Source organism: Acanthochromis polyacanthus, chromosome 9 (genome assembly GCF_021347895.1).
Source record: "Acanthochromis polyacanthus isolate Apoly-LR-REF ecotype Palm Island chromosome 9, KAUST_Apoly_ChrSc, whole genome shotgun sequence".
Classification (NCBI taxonomy): domain Eukaryota; kingdom Metazoa; phylum Chordata; class Actinopteri; family Pomacentridae; genus Acanthochromis; species Acanthochromis polyacanthus.
Genome location: NC_067121.1, coordinates 22,625,994 through 22,643,746, shown reverse-complemented (window position 1 = coordinate 22,643,746; position 17,753 = coordinate 22,625,994). Strand labels below are relative to the sequence as shown.

Here is a 17,753-nt window from a genome sequence, read left to right as displayed (position 1 = left end):
ATGTATTTACTGTGAATATGTAACATAAAAGAAAGGCGAACACTGACAGTGAGAAGCCTGAGAACAGTCTGCTAAAACTGGATGTGTAGGAGATCATTTGTCTGGCGAATAGAATATTTGAGTTACTGTCTGTGAATCTCAGTGAGGCATTTTATTAAATCTAAAGAGACACTTTGTTTTGGCAGCAGTGTTGAAGTTATTGATTCATTTTTTTTTCTTATCTGTGATGCACAAGTTGGGCAAGTGGAATGTTTTATCTGCAGATATTTCAGAAAAAGCCAGAGATTGCACCGGGCACGTTGTTCCGTCATTACAATGATCACATGCACTGTTTATTATAAATCACTCTACATTGACCGCCCTGTTGCCACAAATCTTCACTAGTATATCAAATGTGTATTATTTCACAGCTGAAATTAGTAGACAGAATCCAGCTGTTAAAGAAAATTATTTGACTTAAAAAAAATATTAAAAATAAATATTTTACTCTTGCAGCCAAATATTTTAATATAAAAAAATGTTTGACTTTAAAAAAGAAGAAAGAAAGAAAATATTAATGTCGGTAAAGTCCATGGTTTGACTTTTTCATGGGATTCACTGAGAAAACCAGAAATGTATAATATACTCAGCCAAATCCTTTGCTGTCTTTTTACTACATGCATGCATCATTACAGATTTAATCCTCAAAATATGACATGAATAAGCAGCCAGATATCTGCGAACAAGAAAAAATTTCACATTTATTTGATATCAAACAGGAGTTGAATTAAATATCAGCTGATGATGGGCTCTTACAAAAGAAATAAAATGAACCTAATCAGTGCGGCAACAACTTTTCACACTTTCCAACCATGTTCTTTTTTTTCTGAATAGTTAATAAATTAATTAGTGTCAAAGGATGAAAAATGTCCGCAAAAACTGCAATATTGCGTTGACATGAACATAATTCCTCAAACCCGACAATTTCTTTCAAGTAAAATAAATTACACAAGTATCCAATTCACTCCAATCCTGTGCATGGCCCGGTGTTAACAAATATACTACTGCCGAAAACTCATTCATGAAAGCAAAAGCACTTCACAAGCAGAGACGTGAGCATGACTTTATATGGATTGATATCTCTCAAAACGTTTTTTTTCATATTCAAACATACTACAACAAGTCAAGTGTGAGAGGAAAAAGCACATTTCCACCATTTTGATTAACCTTGTCTGAAGAATCGTATTAACATTGAAAGGGCATAACTACTGAATGGTTGCTGTTTCTTTTTTTCTGCTTTTTGTTTTACTTTTTACACTAGTGGTACAGCAAAATATATTTTCTTCAGCTGTTACTTTGACAACAGGTAAATGTGCAATAGAGAAAATATAAGGCCTGAGTCTGAATTAGTGGTTTCTTAACTTTACAGTCCTGACTGTGTAGTGGAGCCACACTAGTTCATGTTCTGTACTTCTCGACTAAAAAGACCCTGGTTCTGCAAAGTCCCCCAGAAGTATGTCAGGAGTTTCATAGTTCTTTGCATGGAGTATTTTTTTTTTATCCCTTATTCTTCCATTCCTCTTTCAGTACAACAGAAATGCCAGACTTATCTCTGACACAGCGGCCTGTGTGTTATTCTCTGCACCTCTTTAGTCCAACAGCAGAGCTTTCACAGTCCACACTTGTCTGGCCTCAGATGGATGTGTTTTGTGTGTTAATGAGATCTGTGTGCAAAAGTCATTTATTCATTCTTTTTCCCACCCAACAACTTTTCACCTCCTGTCCTAACAGGAAGGGCATGTGGAGTGCGGAGCCAGCCTTGTCGGCTCTCTTGACATCAACCGAAAGCACCCATCTGTTAAAACCTGTGCAAGTAAGGACGGTCCACTCAGAGGCTGGTAATGAGTTGCATTTGTCCGTCGCTGGGCGCCTCTCCTTCCTGTGCACAGTCTTCGTTGTTGGGTGGGATGATGCACCCGTCGCTGGTGCCTCGATTTATATGGTAGTAGGACAGTGGCTGCGGCGCATCGCCGAGCTCAGGCATGCTTTTATGATACGCGTCCTCGCTCTCGCTTTGAGGGGAGGGAGAGAGCTCCTCCTCCTCCTCTGGGGGGTACGGTGAAGCTGAGGGCGAGGGAGAGTCTCTCAAGTTTGGCATGCTGGTATAAAGGGAGTCTCTGTTATTGTTGGGTGATTGGGAGTCCATGTCCTCCACTGCGGTTACAGTCTCGGAGCCATGGCCATTCTGCCCCTCGAGGCGCCTGGGGGCCTTCTGGGCGCTGTAGAGCAGGGAGTGAGTCCTTTGGGGCAGGAGGGGTGCCTCCAGCACCTCTTTGTGGTGGGGGTGCAAGAGCAGCTCCAGGGTGGCGTGGCCTCCTCTTCCACTTCCTCTCTGGGGGGATGAGGCCTCGGCGTGATCCGCCACAATGGCGTCATCCTCGCTGCCACTACCACCCCCACCTTGGTCCACCGTTACCCTAGTCTGGGGAGGCAAGGCTCTGTCCCGCTCCCTTGGGGCGTCGCGACCTTTGGGAGCCCCGCGGGGCCTTAGGTTGTTGTGGACAATCTCAGATATGATCATCTTCTCAAAGGCAGCATCGTCCAGGTTGAGGCCACCCAGGTCACCCGGGGCTCGAACGCCCACGGCCTCATAGTCATCGTCTCGCAGGGAGTAGCTGTTGTTGAAATTACCATTGAGGGGGAGGGTGTCCATGGCACTGATGTCCCTGCTGTTGCTCAGAGAGTGCTGTCCTGCAAGAAAAGGCAAAAGAAACAGGTGAGATATGAATTTTCCCCGTTTGAGAGAACAATACAGTCTCCACTACACCATCCACATGTACTTGATACTGCTCAGGACACTTCACTCTTGTGTTCTTTGATCTCTGGGTTAATTTTAATTTTATACAAAATACAAAAGCTTTAAAAATTCAAAGGAAACCCAATTATCTTCCCACCATGTCCGTCCTCATTATTGCTGAATAGCATTATAGCCAATCTAAGAGATTATCCTGAACAATATTGGAGAAATGAGAACAAAAGATGACTTTAAACTTAAAAAAAATATAGAACAGCAACACTTCATAAAGTAGCTCATGACCAGATAACACCACAGCAGCGGGAAAAACAGCAAAGGATGGGAGTAAAAAGAAAAAAAAGGAAGTACAAGCTGATGAGGAAGTGTTGTGACATAAACAATGAATAAAACATTCCACCTGTTAAAAGACGGCAAGACAAAAGAATAATGTCAAACACAGATGGCCAGCCACCTCTCTGCACTGGGGCCCCACAAGCACAGCAACAGCCCCCACACACCACGAAAGACAGGCACGGTGCAATGACTCACTTTGCCACCACTCACATCAAGTGTGTCTGCTCAGGCTATCTGGCCTAAGAACAGCTGATTTGCAAAAAAAGTAAAACAGATGCTTTTTTTCAATTGCAGCAGAAACAACAAACTCACTGAAATAAGAGAAAAGTGGAAGCTCGTAACATCCAGCCTGGATTCAGTCAATCCAACTCTGATTGTGTCCTTGCAATTAACTAAAATTCCGTCTGTGTTATGCTTTAGCTCAAATTGTTGTAGGTGGATGGAGATTGAAACTCTGTGTTTACCAGTTTGAGAGAGCTAAAGGACAAATCAAGGACAACTGAATCCTGGACTCAGCAGGTGAAAGGGTTCAGCAGCAAGCACAGTCTATTTTATAGAGTCTACAGTACAAGAAGGAACATTTCCTGATGAAAATATTTCTTTCTGAATGACTCATGATGCTTTTCTCCTTCGTAAAGTCTGCATCTATCAATTTTTGTGAACAAAACACACACACACACACACGCATACAACAGATTACTCTAATTTTCTGCGGTCCTATGACTAAACTCAAGTAGCAGGATGAAAGTGAAAAGGGCTAGTTTGATTTGATGAGGATTTTATTTACTGGATGCACTGCGAACTGGTGAGTGAAAGGCTGACATTTTGTCGGGTGAGGGTGGTGTCGTCACAGGCAGCCTTTCCACACAAAAAAAGGGGAAACCGTAGTCTTGGTTTCAAACGAAAGTGTCAGAAAATGGATGATAGCAACTGAAAAAACAGCTCTAAAAACAACATCAAAGGCATTTCTAAAAAGAGTGAAAGGAGCGCAGAGAGCAAAAGGGCAAAAAGAGGTGGTGCTGGTGGTGGAGGGATTATTAGACACTTCTCTGAATAGACCCTACTTCCACATTTGCATTTGTTTATGCGCAGGCTGTGATTTTATTGCAGACAGGTATTGTCTACTGGGAGAAAGGGGAAATGATGTGAACAGAATTCAACTGGACATGGCGACAGCTGCACTCTGGGAACCGTTCCAGCAGAGATTCATCCAAGATGTTCTCCTTACCAATTTTACTGCATCGGATGAACATCTGCAGAGTATTACTTAGAATTAATGCACTTAGAATAGAAGGCATGCTCATCCTTTTGCAGGAGCTAAATGTAATGACTATAGCAGGCAAAATTTTGAATTGGCTTGTGTAAAACTTGACAGTCTCTCTGCACGTATTTCACACTTGGTTGCTGATCTTCACACCAGGTTTTGACGTTTGTGTGTCACACTGCTGCCTGCTTTCCTCAAACTAGTTTCCATATGTTATATCCCTAAATTATTCCTGTTTGTCATTGCTTCCGAGCCGCCGTTTAAGAAGTACGGGTTACATTTCCTCTGTTGCTCTAGTGTTTGAACACACTTTAAGTGCATCACTGTTCCTCAGGGGGAGAAAAAAAAAAAACTTTCCACAGGTAAAGGAGAGGGTTATGTTCTCATTTCAAAATGATCGGCTAATTAAATATCACCACTTTTTTCTTTTATTTGTCTCCTGAGCTCCAGTGTTAACATGCAATTATCCTACACTGATTAAGCAGGTAAACATTTTAGGGCAATAAAACACAAGCTGTCTGCACACAGATTGGGTTCTGCGACTGAGCTGCTTGGCTGCTGTTGAGCTCACAGAAGAAAAAAAAAAATCACAAAATGTCTTTGATTTTCTGTGCAGATGTTGTTTGGTCCCAACCCTGCTTCATTATCCCTAAGTATGAAGGGCTCTCATTGTGCTGCAAACCAGCTCGCAGCAAAAAAACAACACCATGACAACTGTAGCGGGATAAAGCTATATGCTACTGCACATCCGCTCCTCGCGCACTTTCGCCATACCGCTGTTTTCGTATATTCCCTTTTATCATCAAATGCCTGTGAATATGTGAGGGCTGTGACTTTGCCCGCATTGCGTCATGTGCTTCTGTTATTTCTCCTTTGATTGGGTTTCCTTTGCTCTGCCAGAGAGGAACTAGGTCACCATAAACACGAACATGGTTTAATCTCGATCTTATCTCAAATTAATTCAAGCTGTCAACATGTTGTAAATATATCATTCATAGATACAAGGTAATAGCATAAATGATCTGGACCGACACGCAGAGCTCATACAACAAAGAGGAATTCCCACATGAGTGCCACGTAGGCGAGATAAGATAGCACGGGCGTCTTAAGAGTGAATCTCCTGTCTTTGAACCACTGGCATAGACAAGAACTAAAATACAGAGAAGGTGTGAATGAAGAACAAAGGGTAAATCTTGTGTAATTATTCTCAACATTTTCATTCATGCTGTGTCACAACCACAACCTCAAGAGTTTTCATGTTTTCAGTAAAGCTAATACACTTAATGAAACAGTTCGACATTTTGGGAAATGCGCTTATTTGCTTTCTGACAGAGAGCTCGATGAGACGACTGATATCACGCTCAATATCTGTCTGTTACATAAGAAGCTACAGCTGGGAGAAAGTTAGCTTAGAACAGAATAAAGACTGGAAGGAAGGGGGAGTTTGTGGAATGACAACAAAATCCAGCTGACAACACCTCTGAAGCACAATAATTAACACATTATATTTGATTTTTAATTATATATACAAGAACTAATTTGTGCAAAGATAATTTACTGTGTAAGGGGGACCAAGTGCTATTATTTGCTACTATTTCTTGGCCATGACCAGTAATTTCTCTGCTGGTTGCCTGGGAACAGCTCAAATCCAAATAGCATTCTGGCGGATAATCGGCTCTAGAATGGCACAACGGCTCGCCGTTTCAGCTCACTATGTGCTATAGAACCAAAACTTGTTGTTTTTTACACTCTGGTTTTAGTGCAAATTCAACAAACAAGATAAAACATGTAAATTGGTGAGCTTCAGAGGTGCTGGTGGGTGGATACTGCTACTATTTTACAGCGCCAGACTAGACGTTTCCGGCTGCTTTCACTCTTTATGCTAAACTAAACTAACCAATTGCGTGTAGCTTCATGTCTAACAGACAGGCATGACAGTGATTATAATCCTGTCATATGTCCCTGAAAAGTGAACAATCGTATGTCCCAAAATGTTGCACTTGTGCTTTAAAACCACAAATCTATGAAAGAAAAAAGGTGGAGGGTGGATGTGCACCTGGGGAGTGAAAGGCCGGTGGAGAGGGGGTGTTGCACACCACCGTTTCTGCCAGCAGGTTGTTATAAGGGTTAGTGTCGTGGGTTCGGAGGAGAGGGTTAGTTAGGAGGTAGTTGCCAGTCATCCCTGAAATAATAGGAAGAGAGACAGACAGGGAGAAAAATTAGGAGGAGAGGAACAGTAGAAGAAGTGAGCTTAAAGCAGTGTGTTTCACTGTGGTGGTGCGTTGGGTGGCTGACGACATAAACAAACACTAACATTCACTGTCCAGAACCTGACACTGCAAAAGATTGATGGCCTGTGATCCATCTGAGTTCTATTACGGAGAAAGCAGCCATAGAAACGCTGGTCCAAGCAAGCCATTATCTAAACATTCAGCTGATGTAACTGACAAACAATATTATTGGGACAAGTGTTGACCAAAGCATAGCAACACAATCAGCTGCAGTGTTTATGTGAAACAAATTTATCTAAACAAACTCATCCAGTCGAGACACTAGACAAAACATGTCTAAGTGGCCTGCCATGAATAATACAGTAACCCCATCATCCTCAGCATGCTTGTGTAAATCCTCAAGAATGTAATAACTATCCTCAGTCATTTGGACGGATCGCTGAGAAACTTTGCACTGGCATGTGTCCTCTGTTTTTAAAAAAACTAAACTAATTTGGAACTACAGCCAAATCTGCACTGGCACAGCCTGAACTTCAGGATGCCGGGATCACTCCCAAAACCTGCTCTGACCTCAGCCTGACTTTGCTCGTCTCCCTCCTCTGCTTTCATCCTGACAGTCACTCCAGGATGAAAATGATTTCGAAGACTGCTGCACAGTCAAGTCTCTCCAGCGTGGGTTCCTTACTTGAACTCAGGTCCTCATCAGTAACATTTTGCACCAGACTAAGTATCACGTCTCTTTTCTGTCTCTATTTCTCTTCTTTTAGATGATCCCAGTGAGCAGGAACATGAAGGAAAAGGCTGTGAATGTAAGATACACGGGCAACATTCAATGCTATTTTTTTTGATTGCCTGACACTAAGAGAAATGCAACGTTAAATCGGGTTTTATCTTCTTGCTTTGTGAGCCGCCACAGAGTCATGTAGGCTGCATCCATTGAAGTGTTTATTGCGAATTCAGAGCTTCATCACAAAGAGAATAGCGTATGTGTCTCGTCTGCTGGTGGTGGAAGAAATGGCTGCTTACCCTGGTTGAGCGTGGAGGTGCTGTTTATGTCTCCTGAGATGAAGGAGGACTCCGACTGCTTCCTCACAGTGTCGTTCCACATCCGCCTGATGCGGCTCTGGGTTGAGAAAAAAGCAGCCATTGATCAGGACTTAACACGGTGCCGCTGTTATTCAAGGATTTAGGCCTTAAGGACTGAGTGGCTACGTGGGCTTGCGATTCAAACCTACACTAGCGCACAAGATTGAACTCCCTCGCTGCCAGATGACATGTTCGTGGTAGGGTACAACAAAGTCCCGCATGTGTTATTGATCCAACCGATACCAAAAATGGATACGCTGGGAATCTTACGGTATGTAATTTGAGAGATCGGCCCCGAGCAGCTCCTTTTTCTCTCTATAGTAGGAGCAGAAGCAGCCACTAAATTCCCAGAGGTGCTCTTAAGATAGATCTTGTAGTCACCATAAAGGATATTATAAGAGGCAAGTGTGTCCAAGTCAACAATCATTAGCTTTGTTCCTTTCAAATCAGGTCTACCTACCAATCATGATGGCACACAAAGAACAGAGGTTTTTGTGTGAAAATGTTCTCCAACTCATTTAGAAAGGAAGATTTGATGACAATAATGTGGCCTATTTGCAAGCCACACTGAACAGTAACCTTCAGTCTAACAGTTTGAAACTTTAAAATAACAGCGTGAAGAATAAAATGCGACATAAGATTCAGTACCACTGTGACATTTCCAAATTTTGTCTATAGTTTGATAAATCTAAACTTTGCTTCAGGTTGAAAATTATCTGAGAATTTGGCTTTAAAGAATCTATTTACTTCTCTTGAGTCCTTCTATGGCTGGTGATCTATGTGTTCTTTCGCCAACCAATCTGTTTAAAAGACTAAAATCAACATTGTGTTATTTTGTCTCTCAAAGCTTTCCAACTTCTCAGACCTGCTCGAATCTCTCAGCCTGAAGATCCATAAATCTACATAAACAGGTTAGAAATATATACTCACATTTAAAAATAAATGAAAAACTCTTGTACGGCCAGTTCATTGTTAGTTCTGTTATTTCATGGGATTTGTTGTCATAGAAAGATCAAATAATAGCAGACTTATCTTTCAAAAGACAGAAAAACATTAAAAAATATATTTTTTTTATGTCTTTGACGAAAAAAGATTTTAAAAAGTTTTTTCTGGTCCAAAGTTCATAAAACATTCCTACATATATTAACTCACATTAAATTGCATACTCTGGGCCTTCGTCCTTTTCCACATAAGCGTTGCTAAATTCTAAACCTGGATACATTAAATTCCCGGTGGTGTACCTGTGTGGCAGACGAGTACCGGGCGGTGGATCGAGATGTAGCTGTCTTGGCTGAACTGTGGGAACCCTCAGACGGCAGCGCGCCGCAGCATTGGGACTGACGGAAACATTTGCTGTACTCTTTGCGGACCTGCAGAGGAACAAAAGAGCAGGACAGACTGAGCAGACAGACAGTCAGCAACACAACACATCTCCCCTCATGAGAAATGCAAATCGCAGATCTTTATCAAATGCCATCAAGCTGACAGCAGTTTAAATGCCACTTCTGTAAGGACAGGAATGACAAACACAGTGCAACATATTGCACTGTCATAGTGAGTAAGCACTTTGAGATGGGAGTGGATAAGAAAGAATATATGAATTATCAATGATACATTTCAGAATGTGGCAGTATAAATGATCCACACCTGTAATACTTAGATTTGGAAAGAAAGTAGCAATTCTTGGCTGTGCCATGTTTGAGTTTAATAAAAGCAGAGCTGCAAAAAAATGACAATTACATTATCAATTTATCTCCCGCCTTGCCTTCAACAGTCTGAAATTTAATTACTTTACTATCATCTAAGACTAATAGAGCAGCAAGTCCTCATATTAGAGAAGTCAAAATAAAAAATCTGAAATGTAACTATTAATCACCAAACAAAATAGCTACTTGATAATAATTACCGATTCATTTTCTAATTTAATTGACTCATTGTTTTAGTTATTCTTTCTTTAGTCTATAAATTGTGAGAAATACCACCTATTCCGAGGGGACGTCTTGGTTTGTAAAACCAACAGTACATAAACCCCAGAGTATTTAATTTAAATGTAAATCAGATTAAAAAAAAGGAAATTAAATCTTTGGCATCTTCGCCTGATAAAAGACTTCTTGTTGAGCTTTTCTGCATTATACTAGAAAGACAAAGGGCAAAATCTTACCTTTTTCTGAAGCAGGCAGTGGAAGATGAAGATGAACATCCCTTGCAGAGTGTTGAAGATGGTAAAGAGGTAAGCCATCACAATGGAGGACTCATTGAGGAAGAACAAGCCAAAGGACCATGTGAGCCCCAGAAGACAAAGTAGCGCAAACGCTCCCAACACCCAGGACCTGCAAAAGACGAGGAAAGAACGATATTAACTAGTGAAACATGAACACCACGCTCAGTTGCATCTTTGCTTGGTGTGACGCTTCCCTACGCCTTGATGGCACCTTTAAAAAGAAAATAATCATTTGCTGCTTTGCTACTGGACAAGTTGCGTGAGTGGTGACACGGTGTATAAATATAAATGCCGATTAAACGTTATTGAAAGAAAGCGCATTGAGTCCAAAAATATTTCCTTGATCCTCCTCGAAGATGTTGACTAAAAAGACTGCAAACTCAGCAGGTTTGCACTCAGTGGATTCCAGGAAAGCCTACAGGAAATAAGATAACTTAACAGTCAGTTTCAGCGATGATGGCTCGTTGTTACCGATACACCAGAGAGAAGTGAGCCACCCGGAGAGAGATGCAGCGAGACTGGAAGAAATGAGACCGTGCACGCTGCTGAGAAAACCACAGAAAAATGAGACGCGCTGTTGAGATTGATGCCTTATTATACTTGCTGTCCATTTGCTTGTGCTTTTTGTGCAAGAATATCATTTTCTTTGTCTCCATGATCCCACCAAATGCATTCAATTATTTCACTTTTTTTTTTAACCATCCTTTTGCCACACTTGACACAGAAACTCAATCACACGGCAGATTTGAGGTAGACCCTAATTAGTGACAGTTAATGAGTTTTGACTACTTATTATAATGTGTGAAATCCTGCATCCACAAATGTGGGCTTCCTATGTGCTAAAAACAAACCTGAAACCCTGTTCAATGCCTTTTTTCGGTTTGGCCCACAATCAGAGTGGCTGCCTAAAATTCAAACGCCCACATAACATATGTTGGCCTGCCCTCAGACATATTGTAGAACAAGAATCCAGGCACAGAAATGGTCCGGGACTCGTGTTCTCATCGACCATTGGCAGCCCACTGGAAGAGAAAAAGATAGAGGGGCCTTTTTCCTGTTTTAACCATCTTGAAATCTACAAGGCATGTGGTTGAATCCATCCTCCAAAGAAGCCTATAAACTATGCCAGCACAGGAGCAAAAGATACCAAAGGTCAGAAATGCAGTTATGAAGAAAGAAATAAAATAAAAAAATCCAATATATCCTCGCATAGCACAAATACTGAAATCATAAAATGGAGTAAAAAAGCAGCACCTACTGAATGAAATAAAACCTGAAAGGGAAAAATTATTGGTCTGGTTTGGTTTAAGAGAGGAGGGAAATCAAATAAATGTGTAGGTCAAAAGCAGCTTTTGAAACTTCAGGAGGAAGGCAAAGGCAGTAATAGTGCATATTATTTTTCTTTTCACACATAAGTGACCCCCCACTCAGCACACAGTCTCCTAGCAGGCAGCCACTGACCGGCCTCCTAATCTCCCAGAGTGACACCCCTCACCTGATACCCCCCAGCCTGGACGAGTCGGGTTTCATGGAGGTGGAATGCTTCACCATCTTGTACATCGTCACCACCAGGAAGATTACATTGACCTGTCAAAACAGAGGTGTATCAGGGTTAACAGACTGCACTTAAGAAGGCATCCAATTCCTCTTGTTATCAGTGGAGGAGGAAGCATCCAGATTCTTACACACAAGTACTCGTGCCACACTATAAATACTCCATTATGAGTAACCTAAAACAGTAAAAGGTGGTATTTTAACTGTCAAAAGTACCAGAATTAAATGCACAACACGGTGTCACTAGTTTATATTATTAGACTATTATTACTGATGCAATAATGAGCCAGGAGCACTTTACTGTTCACAACAAATATTGCTAAACCTATTGTGGCGTTGGCTCTACAGCGAGCGCCAACACAAACATACCTTTACTGAGGGGAATATGAAAATTTAATGCCTCTGTGCAGATCATAAAGTACACTGACTTTCAAAGAGAAAAACAACAGCGAGAGGTTATGGCTTTGTCCGTTTCACACAGCAAAGGTCTACAACATAAGCTGCATTCAAAGTTTCACCTCTTTCCCGTGCTTGTCTGTACAGTCGCTCCCAAACACGCAGAGCAAATTCACAATAAGGGAATGTGTAGCTGACGTCCAAACAGATCGAAAAGAACAAAAGCTCCAGAAAAATTCAGGGCGGAAAGAATGGAGCCGAATGCCATATTTCAGAAACAAGTTTTACTCAGGCCAGGAAAAACATTTAAGTGATTCAAGCCATACATGCAGAAAGGTTTCCATGCTCTCAGGATGTGTCTGTAAACACTGCGGGGCCTGTAGCCACAGAGGGGAAGGGAGGAGATGTGCTTCAATTTGGCCCGGTACCATATTTAACCTCTGAAATGTAGTTCTGTAAATATTCAACGAAAAACACGAATACATCCGGATTTTTATGTTATGAAAAACTTCAACCCCCATATCTGCTCCGAGCGTGCATTTTTAAAGCGTGACCAATCTACTGTACATGGAAGGAAAATAAAAGGCATGAGTTGGCCACAAAACAAACCATAATGACATAGATGTAGTGTTCTCAGTTTATGAAATACTTCATTTTCAATTCCTCGTTCACAAATAAGCAGAAAGATCGTCATTATTATCCCATAAGGATGCATTCTGAAACACAAGGGTCTCTAAATGGAAACGAAGAGAGTGTGAGTGGAAAGCAGATGGAAACCAACAGCAGCAGGGAAAAAGATGGAAGAAAAGGGAGTAGCTAAGAAGACAGAAAGAGGCTTTTAGATCACAGCTTAAAGTAATGCAGAGTTTTGTCTCCTAGCCACTAGGGCCAATTCACGTCCGCATGAGTCGAGTGGCTGGAGATGCATTTAACACAGCCGTAAGTGATGACACAGATCCGATGAGACAGACAGACGAACGGACAGCAAGGCGAGGAGCTGGGTAGGCACTCTGCAGAAAGCAGAGGCAGACCGCACATAGGCTCGCCCTCATGCTAAGTCTCCAAGGGACTGTCCTCTACCATTTTCAGGTCCCTCCCTTCTCTGCCAAAGAAAGCGCACGAAACCTCCGCTGCCGATGAAGCGTTTCTTGAGGTTTTGCATGTTTTCACAGCCAATGGACAACTGTACATGTGTGCCGTCCTATATGTCAATATGGATATATATTGTGTGTTTGTTCAGGCCTATGTGCATGCTTTCCTAAATGCATGCATGCGCACACGCTGGGTGTGTGTCCGTGTGCATCGTGAACACCCAGTGCTCCGCATGAAATATTAAAAGGTGAAGATGGAGATGTCCGTGTGCTGGGATTGGCTGGGGATGTGTCATGATCCTCAGCAGGGCTATGGGCTGTGGTAATGGTTGTCTGGCCCACCCCCTCATTACTTCCATGTTCGCCCCCCAGCAGCATCACCCTTGTTTTCCCACTGAGAAAATGACCTTCATGCCTGAAACGATTTCTCCTCCTGATTGCAGAAGGGGAGTATTCTCTAGATGTACAGCAAGGACCAAACAGCTTCAAGTTGTTGCCGCTCACCAATTCTGATTTCAGAGGATTTCATAGCTGAGTGGACACTGATGTCCTTGTGTCAGCGATAATGGGACCACTTTCCTTTCATGCAAATTGATCTGAGAAGAGCAGAGCAAAGATGCTGCCAGCACAGAGAGAGAAAATCTATAAACTGGTTTCAAAGCTTTGTTTGAAAAAAAAAAAAAAGTCATCACATGTGTGCACGAATCTACAACTTACCACAATTATGAAGGTTACAGGTCCAATAAAGCTCCAGATGAAATGGTTATCAACCCTCAACCAGCATCTGCAGGGAGCAAAAGGTAATGTTCAGTTCATTAAATCATCTCTTTGCCAAAACAAAGTTGTGTCTCATCGATCAGGGCCCAGCAGAGCTGCCTCAGTGATCGGCCACAGCAACAGAAGAGATTCCTCTGACTGCAGAGACGAAAACCCGACCTTAAGGGAGGGCTGGCCCTGTGCCATGAGAAGCTGCAGTCTAAAAGCAGCGGTTATTGGACTCATGACTTCACAGTCTGCAAATGTCTACAAATGTAGGATGTCTGTATGTACCTTAGACTTTATAAAGTAAACAATGTATTGTAGACAGTTCAAGAATTAACTGCAATTCGGTGTGCATTCATCACCAGGAAACAGAAATGAAGTGAAGATTACTGCAAAATAAATAGGGTTTGAAAAAGGCCGTTTACTTAAATCCCATAAATTAGAGGATTGCAGTATTACAAATCATAAAGCTTGCTGCTTGGATGAAGACCAGCAGAGAAGTGCATAAACTTTTAACTGACAAGGGCGGCAATTATCCACATGCAAAGAATAAAAACCCAGCAAGCCAGTGCAGTTAGCCAGCACATTCATTAACGTTGCCACTTTGCTCGAAGCCTCTTCTTTTAGTAGTGACAGGCTGTAAATTTGCCAGGGGCAGAGGTGGACTACTCTTTGTGATATTACTATCATTAGCACATACCGTGCATGCTGTGTGGGTGTGTCATAGTGGAGTGAAGGGAGGGTTAATACTCGTGATTTTTACCCCACCAAAGAAGAGCCTCTGCAAAGATGCTACACTTACGCCCGCTGGGTGCCGTAGCTCCTGTAGTCGATGGCTGCTGAGATGCCCACCACCACAGCTGGGATCAGGTATCCAGAGATGTAGTAATACTTCCTACGTGAAAACTCGCTCTCAAACACCTCGACTAGCATGAGGTACAGCTGCACGCCCTCCAAACACATCCAGACAAATGCAGCCAGGAAGCAGAAGTGGAGAACACCGGCGATGATGGAACACACCAGCTGACAGGAAGACACACGCGGAGGTTACATGCAAGGAAAGAGGATGTTAAAAGGATTAATTAGATTTTTCCCTAATTATCAAGGGGGGCTTTTTGAGCAGTCACCCTGACCTTGTATAATTTTGTTGGCACTTTTAAAGTCCAGACAGCCTAGCTTAGCCAATCAAACAGAGACTAAAGCTGCTCTAATTACTATTTCATGTTAAAAATAGGACAAAATGACTACATAAACAGGCAAAGGGATTTGCTTAAACTGTATGCTACCTGTCCTGAAAAACATTCAGGACAAGAAGGTGAAATGGAGCGTTTAGTATTTGAACAGACAGATATTTCCCAACAACAGACAAAAATGCGGTTTCTGAGAAAATGCGTATGTGAAAAAATAACTCATTTTAGATCGAAGAGCGCCAACACTCATTTGAGAATTTGAGAAGGCATATCTTCCAACCATAAATTGCACAGAATTTTTATAAATACAAATAATGCAGGAGAACAGTGATTAAATTTTAATGCCCATGTTGTGTTTTGTCATGGCCCTGTTTTTCCTTGAACTCAGTGTTACATTATATTGTTTTAATGTGTAGTATAGGTGCGTTAGTGTTGTTTGTCAGTGACTCAGTGTTGTATTGTTATTTTATTTAAGGACAGGTCTCTCTTGAGATGAGACCCAGTGTCTCAATGAGACTACCTGTATAAATAAAGGCTAAATAAAATAAAATAAAAAAGATCATGAGTGATGATGAGAGATATTAAATGAAAAAATGAAAACTCTGCCTGGGTTTAAGTATGTTACCTTCAAGTGTTAAACCAAGCAGCCAGAAAAGACCTGTGATATTTTAAGCTAATGTGGATCTTTTTTTTTCCTTTGAGAAGCCACTTAAAAAGAAAAATGAAGTAGAAATTCAGGCGCATAACGGCTAATCACGGCAAATGAGACCCTTCATGAATGTGAAGACCCTCTGCTGTATAATTTCCACGGTACCTTTGGTTCTGTCATGTTGATGCCCACTAGGAAGAGAAGCTCGCCAATGAAGAGGTTGAGACAGAGGTTTTTGTGGATGGTGTTGCGGTCACTTTGCAGACCTCTGAAGAAGCAGAAGGTGAAGAGGCTGATGGCCAGGCAGACGAGAGACACGGCGATACCCATCCTGGTGATGACGGTGAGAAGCACCTCGTGCACGCTGCCCTCCCTCTGCAGAGACACAGATAAAACATGGACTGACCTTCCCCTTTGCACTTGATATTACGATAAGTGGCATGTGAGCATATAATGGCTGCGGATTGAAGTGTTGAATATGCTTAAGTGTAAACGCAAACCTGATGGAAACATCAGTGTATACCGTTATTAAAATGGAAATTTCTGAGGCTTGCAGCAGTCTGTGATAGCGATAGACAGGTGCACATATGAACAGCTTTTTGCTTCAAGTAGTCATTCCTCTTCAGCACGCAAGCCATTTTAAACCCCTTTCAAATGTCCAAATTGTAATGTTTATCTACAGTCAATATAAAACAAAATTAGGTAAATATCATTCAAAAATATACATTTTTTTCTACAAAAATCCCTATGAAGTTGCCACCTACCCGAGTTAGACCTCATGTCATCTGGCACTCAGATGGAAAATGTTTAGATCAGAATACTGCAGCCAGTGTTACAGAAAACAGCATCAACAAAAAAACTGCCACAAAGAGCCGCAGCCCTGCCGTGACGACGTGGGTCCTCGCTTTGAGGCTGAATCACGCAGTGTTTCAGAAGATCTAAAAACTGAGCTGGTTTCAAGATGGGCACCTGGCAAATGTGAAAATAGCAGACTTGGCCACACAAAATATCACTCAAGGACATGGTGGCCTGAAAGTGAGGCAATTCCTCCTGTGATATTTGTAATTTTATTGAGGGCAGGAGTTACAGTTGAGGTGATGTGTAGGGAATTGGTGTGAGGCTAAGCCCAGCCTCGGGGCTCTGGTTTCGAGCTGTGGTTAAGGTTGAGGTTAAGACAGATGACAGGCACAGAGTTCATGAGTTGGGACGTATTATTAAACAAACCACCAACTTATCCTCTACATTTATTACTGGCTAGGTCCTTGCTGCACATGCTATTTATCATGTAATTGGATTGTAATTGCATTTTGCGACCAAATGGGTCCTGCACCACTTCAAGAGGGGTGGAAACAGAAGTTACAGCTGAGGTTATGCTGTTTCCCATGATTCTCAGGGACGTACGCATGGAGGAATATTAGACACGGACCACAGGTAAAACCTAATTACTTCTGATAATGGTATGGCACTTCCTATCCTGATTCACAATCTCGCTCTTTTAAAGTGACAGCCCCACTGCCTTTCCTCTGGCTCCCTCCCCTCCTCCCGCCCTTACCTTCTCCTCCAGCTATAATCTAATTATCTCCACTGAAATGCCATTCTTGTTCTTGCCGTGTGTGCACAAATCTTTCAGCGAGACGGAAGAGGAACAACTAATTGAGACAGAAAATAGCTCATGCAAACCACACGGCGAGGGCCACTTACCACATTTCCCCGATGAGCCATGAGGATGGCGAAGTTGGTCAAGTGACTGCAGGAGCAAGTGGTGTGGCTCTTATTGGTTTCCAGCAGTTTACAGCCCTGAGTGGACCAGTATCCCATCATGCTTCGTTCCGAGTAATTCCAGAAGGAACAGTTGGGATTGTAGTAGTGCTCCTTCTACAGAACACAAAAAAAAATGATTAAACATACATGAACATGCACTGCAATATGGATGAGTGTACACAAACACACCTTGTACATTATGTTTCTTTAGATGTAAGTCACTGGATGCCAAAGTCATATGTGAATGATGTTTATTTGAGCTTTTTCTACCAGTTACTGTCTCAGCAATTCAAATTATTCAAATGTAATCAAATGTTGAGGAAAAAAGGATCAAAGAAATCAAAACAGAAAAAGAAAAAGAATGAAACAGAATATTTATATGGTGAATTATAAGAAGGTTACTATGGCAATTCAAGCACAA

At 41.9% G+C, this 17,753-nt stretch overlaps 1 protein-coding gene across 11 annotated transcripts in view; it reads right to left on the bottom strand.

Moving 5' to 3' along the window:
• Positions 1-714: 714 nt before the first annotated feature.
• The window catches only part of LOC110963388 (adhesion G protein-coupled receptor L2-like), a 66,422-nt gene continuing 49,383 nt past the window's right edge, over positions 715-17,753 (bottom strand). For 4 of the 11 annotated variants that reach the window (XM_022211738.2, XM_051952936.1, XM_051952938.1 and 1 more), the window contains 10 exons: positions 17,273-17,446; positions 15,737-15,946; positions 14,535-14,755; positions 13,688-13,754; positions 11,425-11,516; positions 9,870-10,038; positions 8,950-9,078; positions 7,649-7,745; positions 6,448-6,573; positions 715-2,730 (listed from right to left, as the gene is read on the bottom strand). In XM_022211738.2, the coding sequence (XP_022067430.2) occupies positions 1,868-2,730; positions 6,448-6,573; positions 7,649-7,745; positions 8,950-9,078; positions 9,870-10,038; positions 11,425-11,516; positions 13,688-13,754; positions 14,535-14,755; positions 15,737-15,946; positions 17,273-17,446 (2,148 nt within the window). In that variant the 3' untranslated portion in view covers positions 715-1,867. Of the gene's footprint in view, positions 2,731-3,322; positions 3,377-6,447; positions 6,574-7,648; positions 7,746-8,949; positions 9,079-9,869; positions 10,039-11,424; positions 11,517-13,687; positions 13,755-14,534; positions 14,756-15,736; positions 15,947-17,272; positions 17,447-17,753 lie in introns of all 11 variants that reach the window. The other 7 variants (XM_022211747.2, XM_022211748.2, XM_051952944.1 and 4 more) reach the window with 5 other exon arrangements.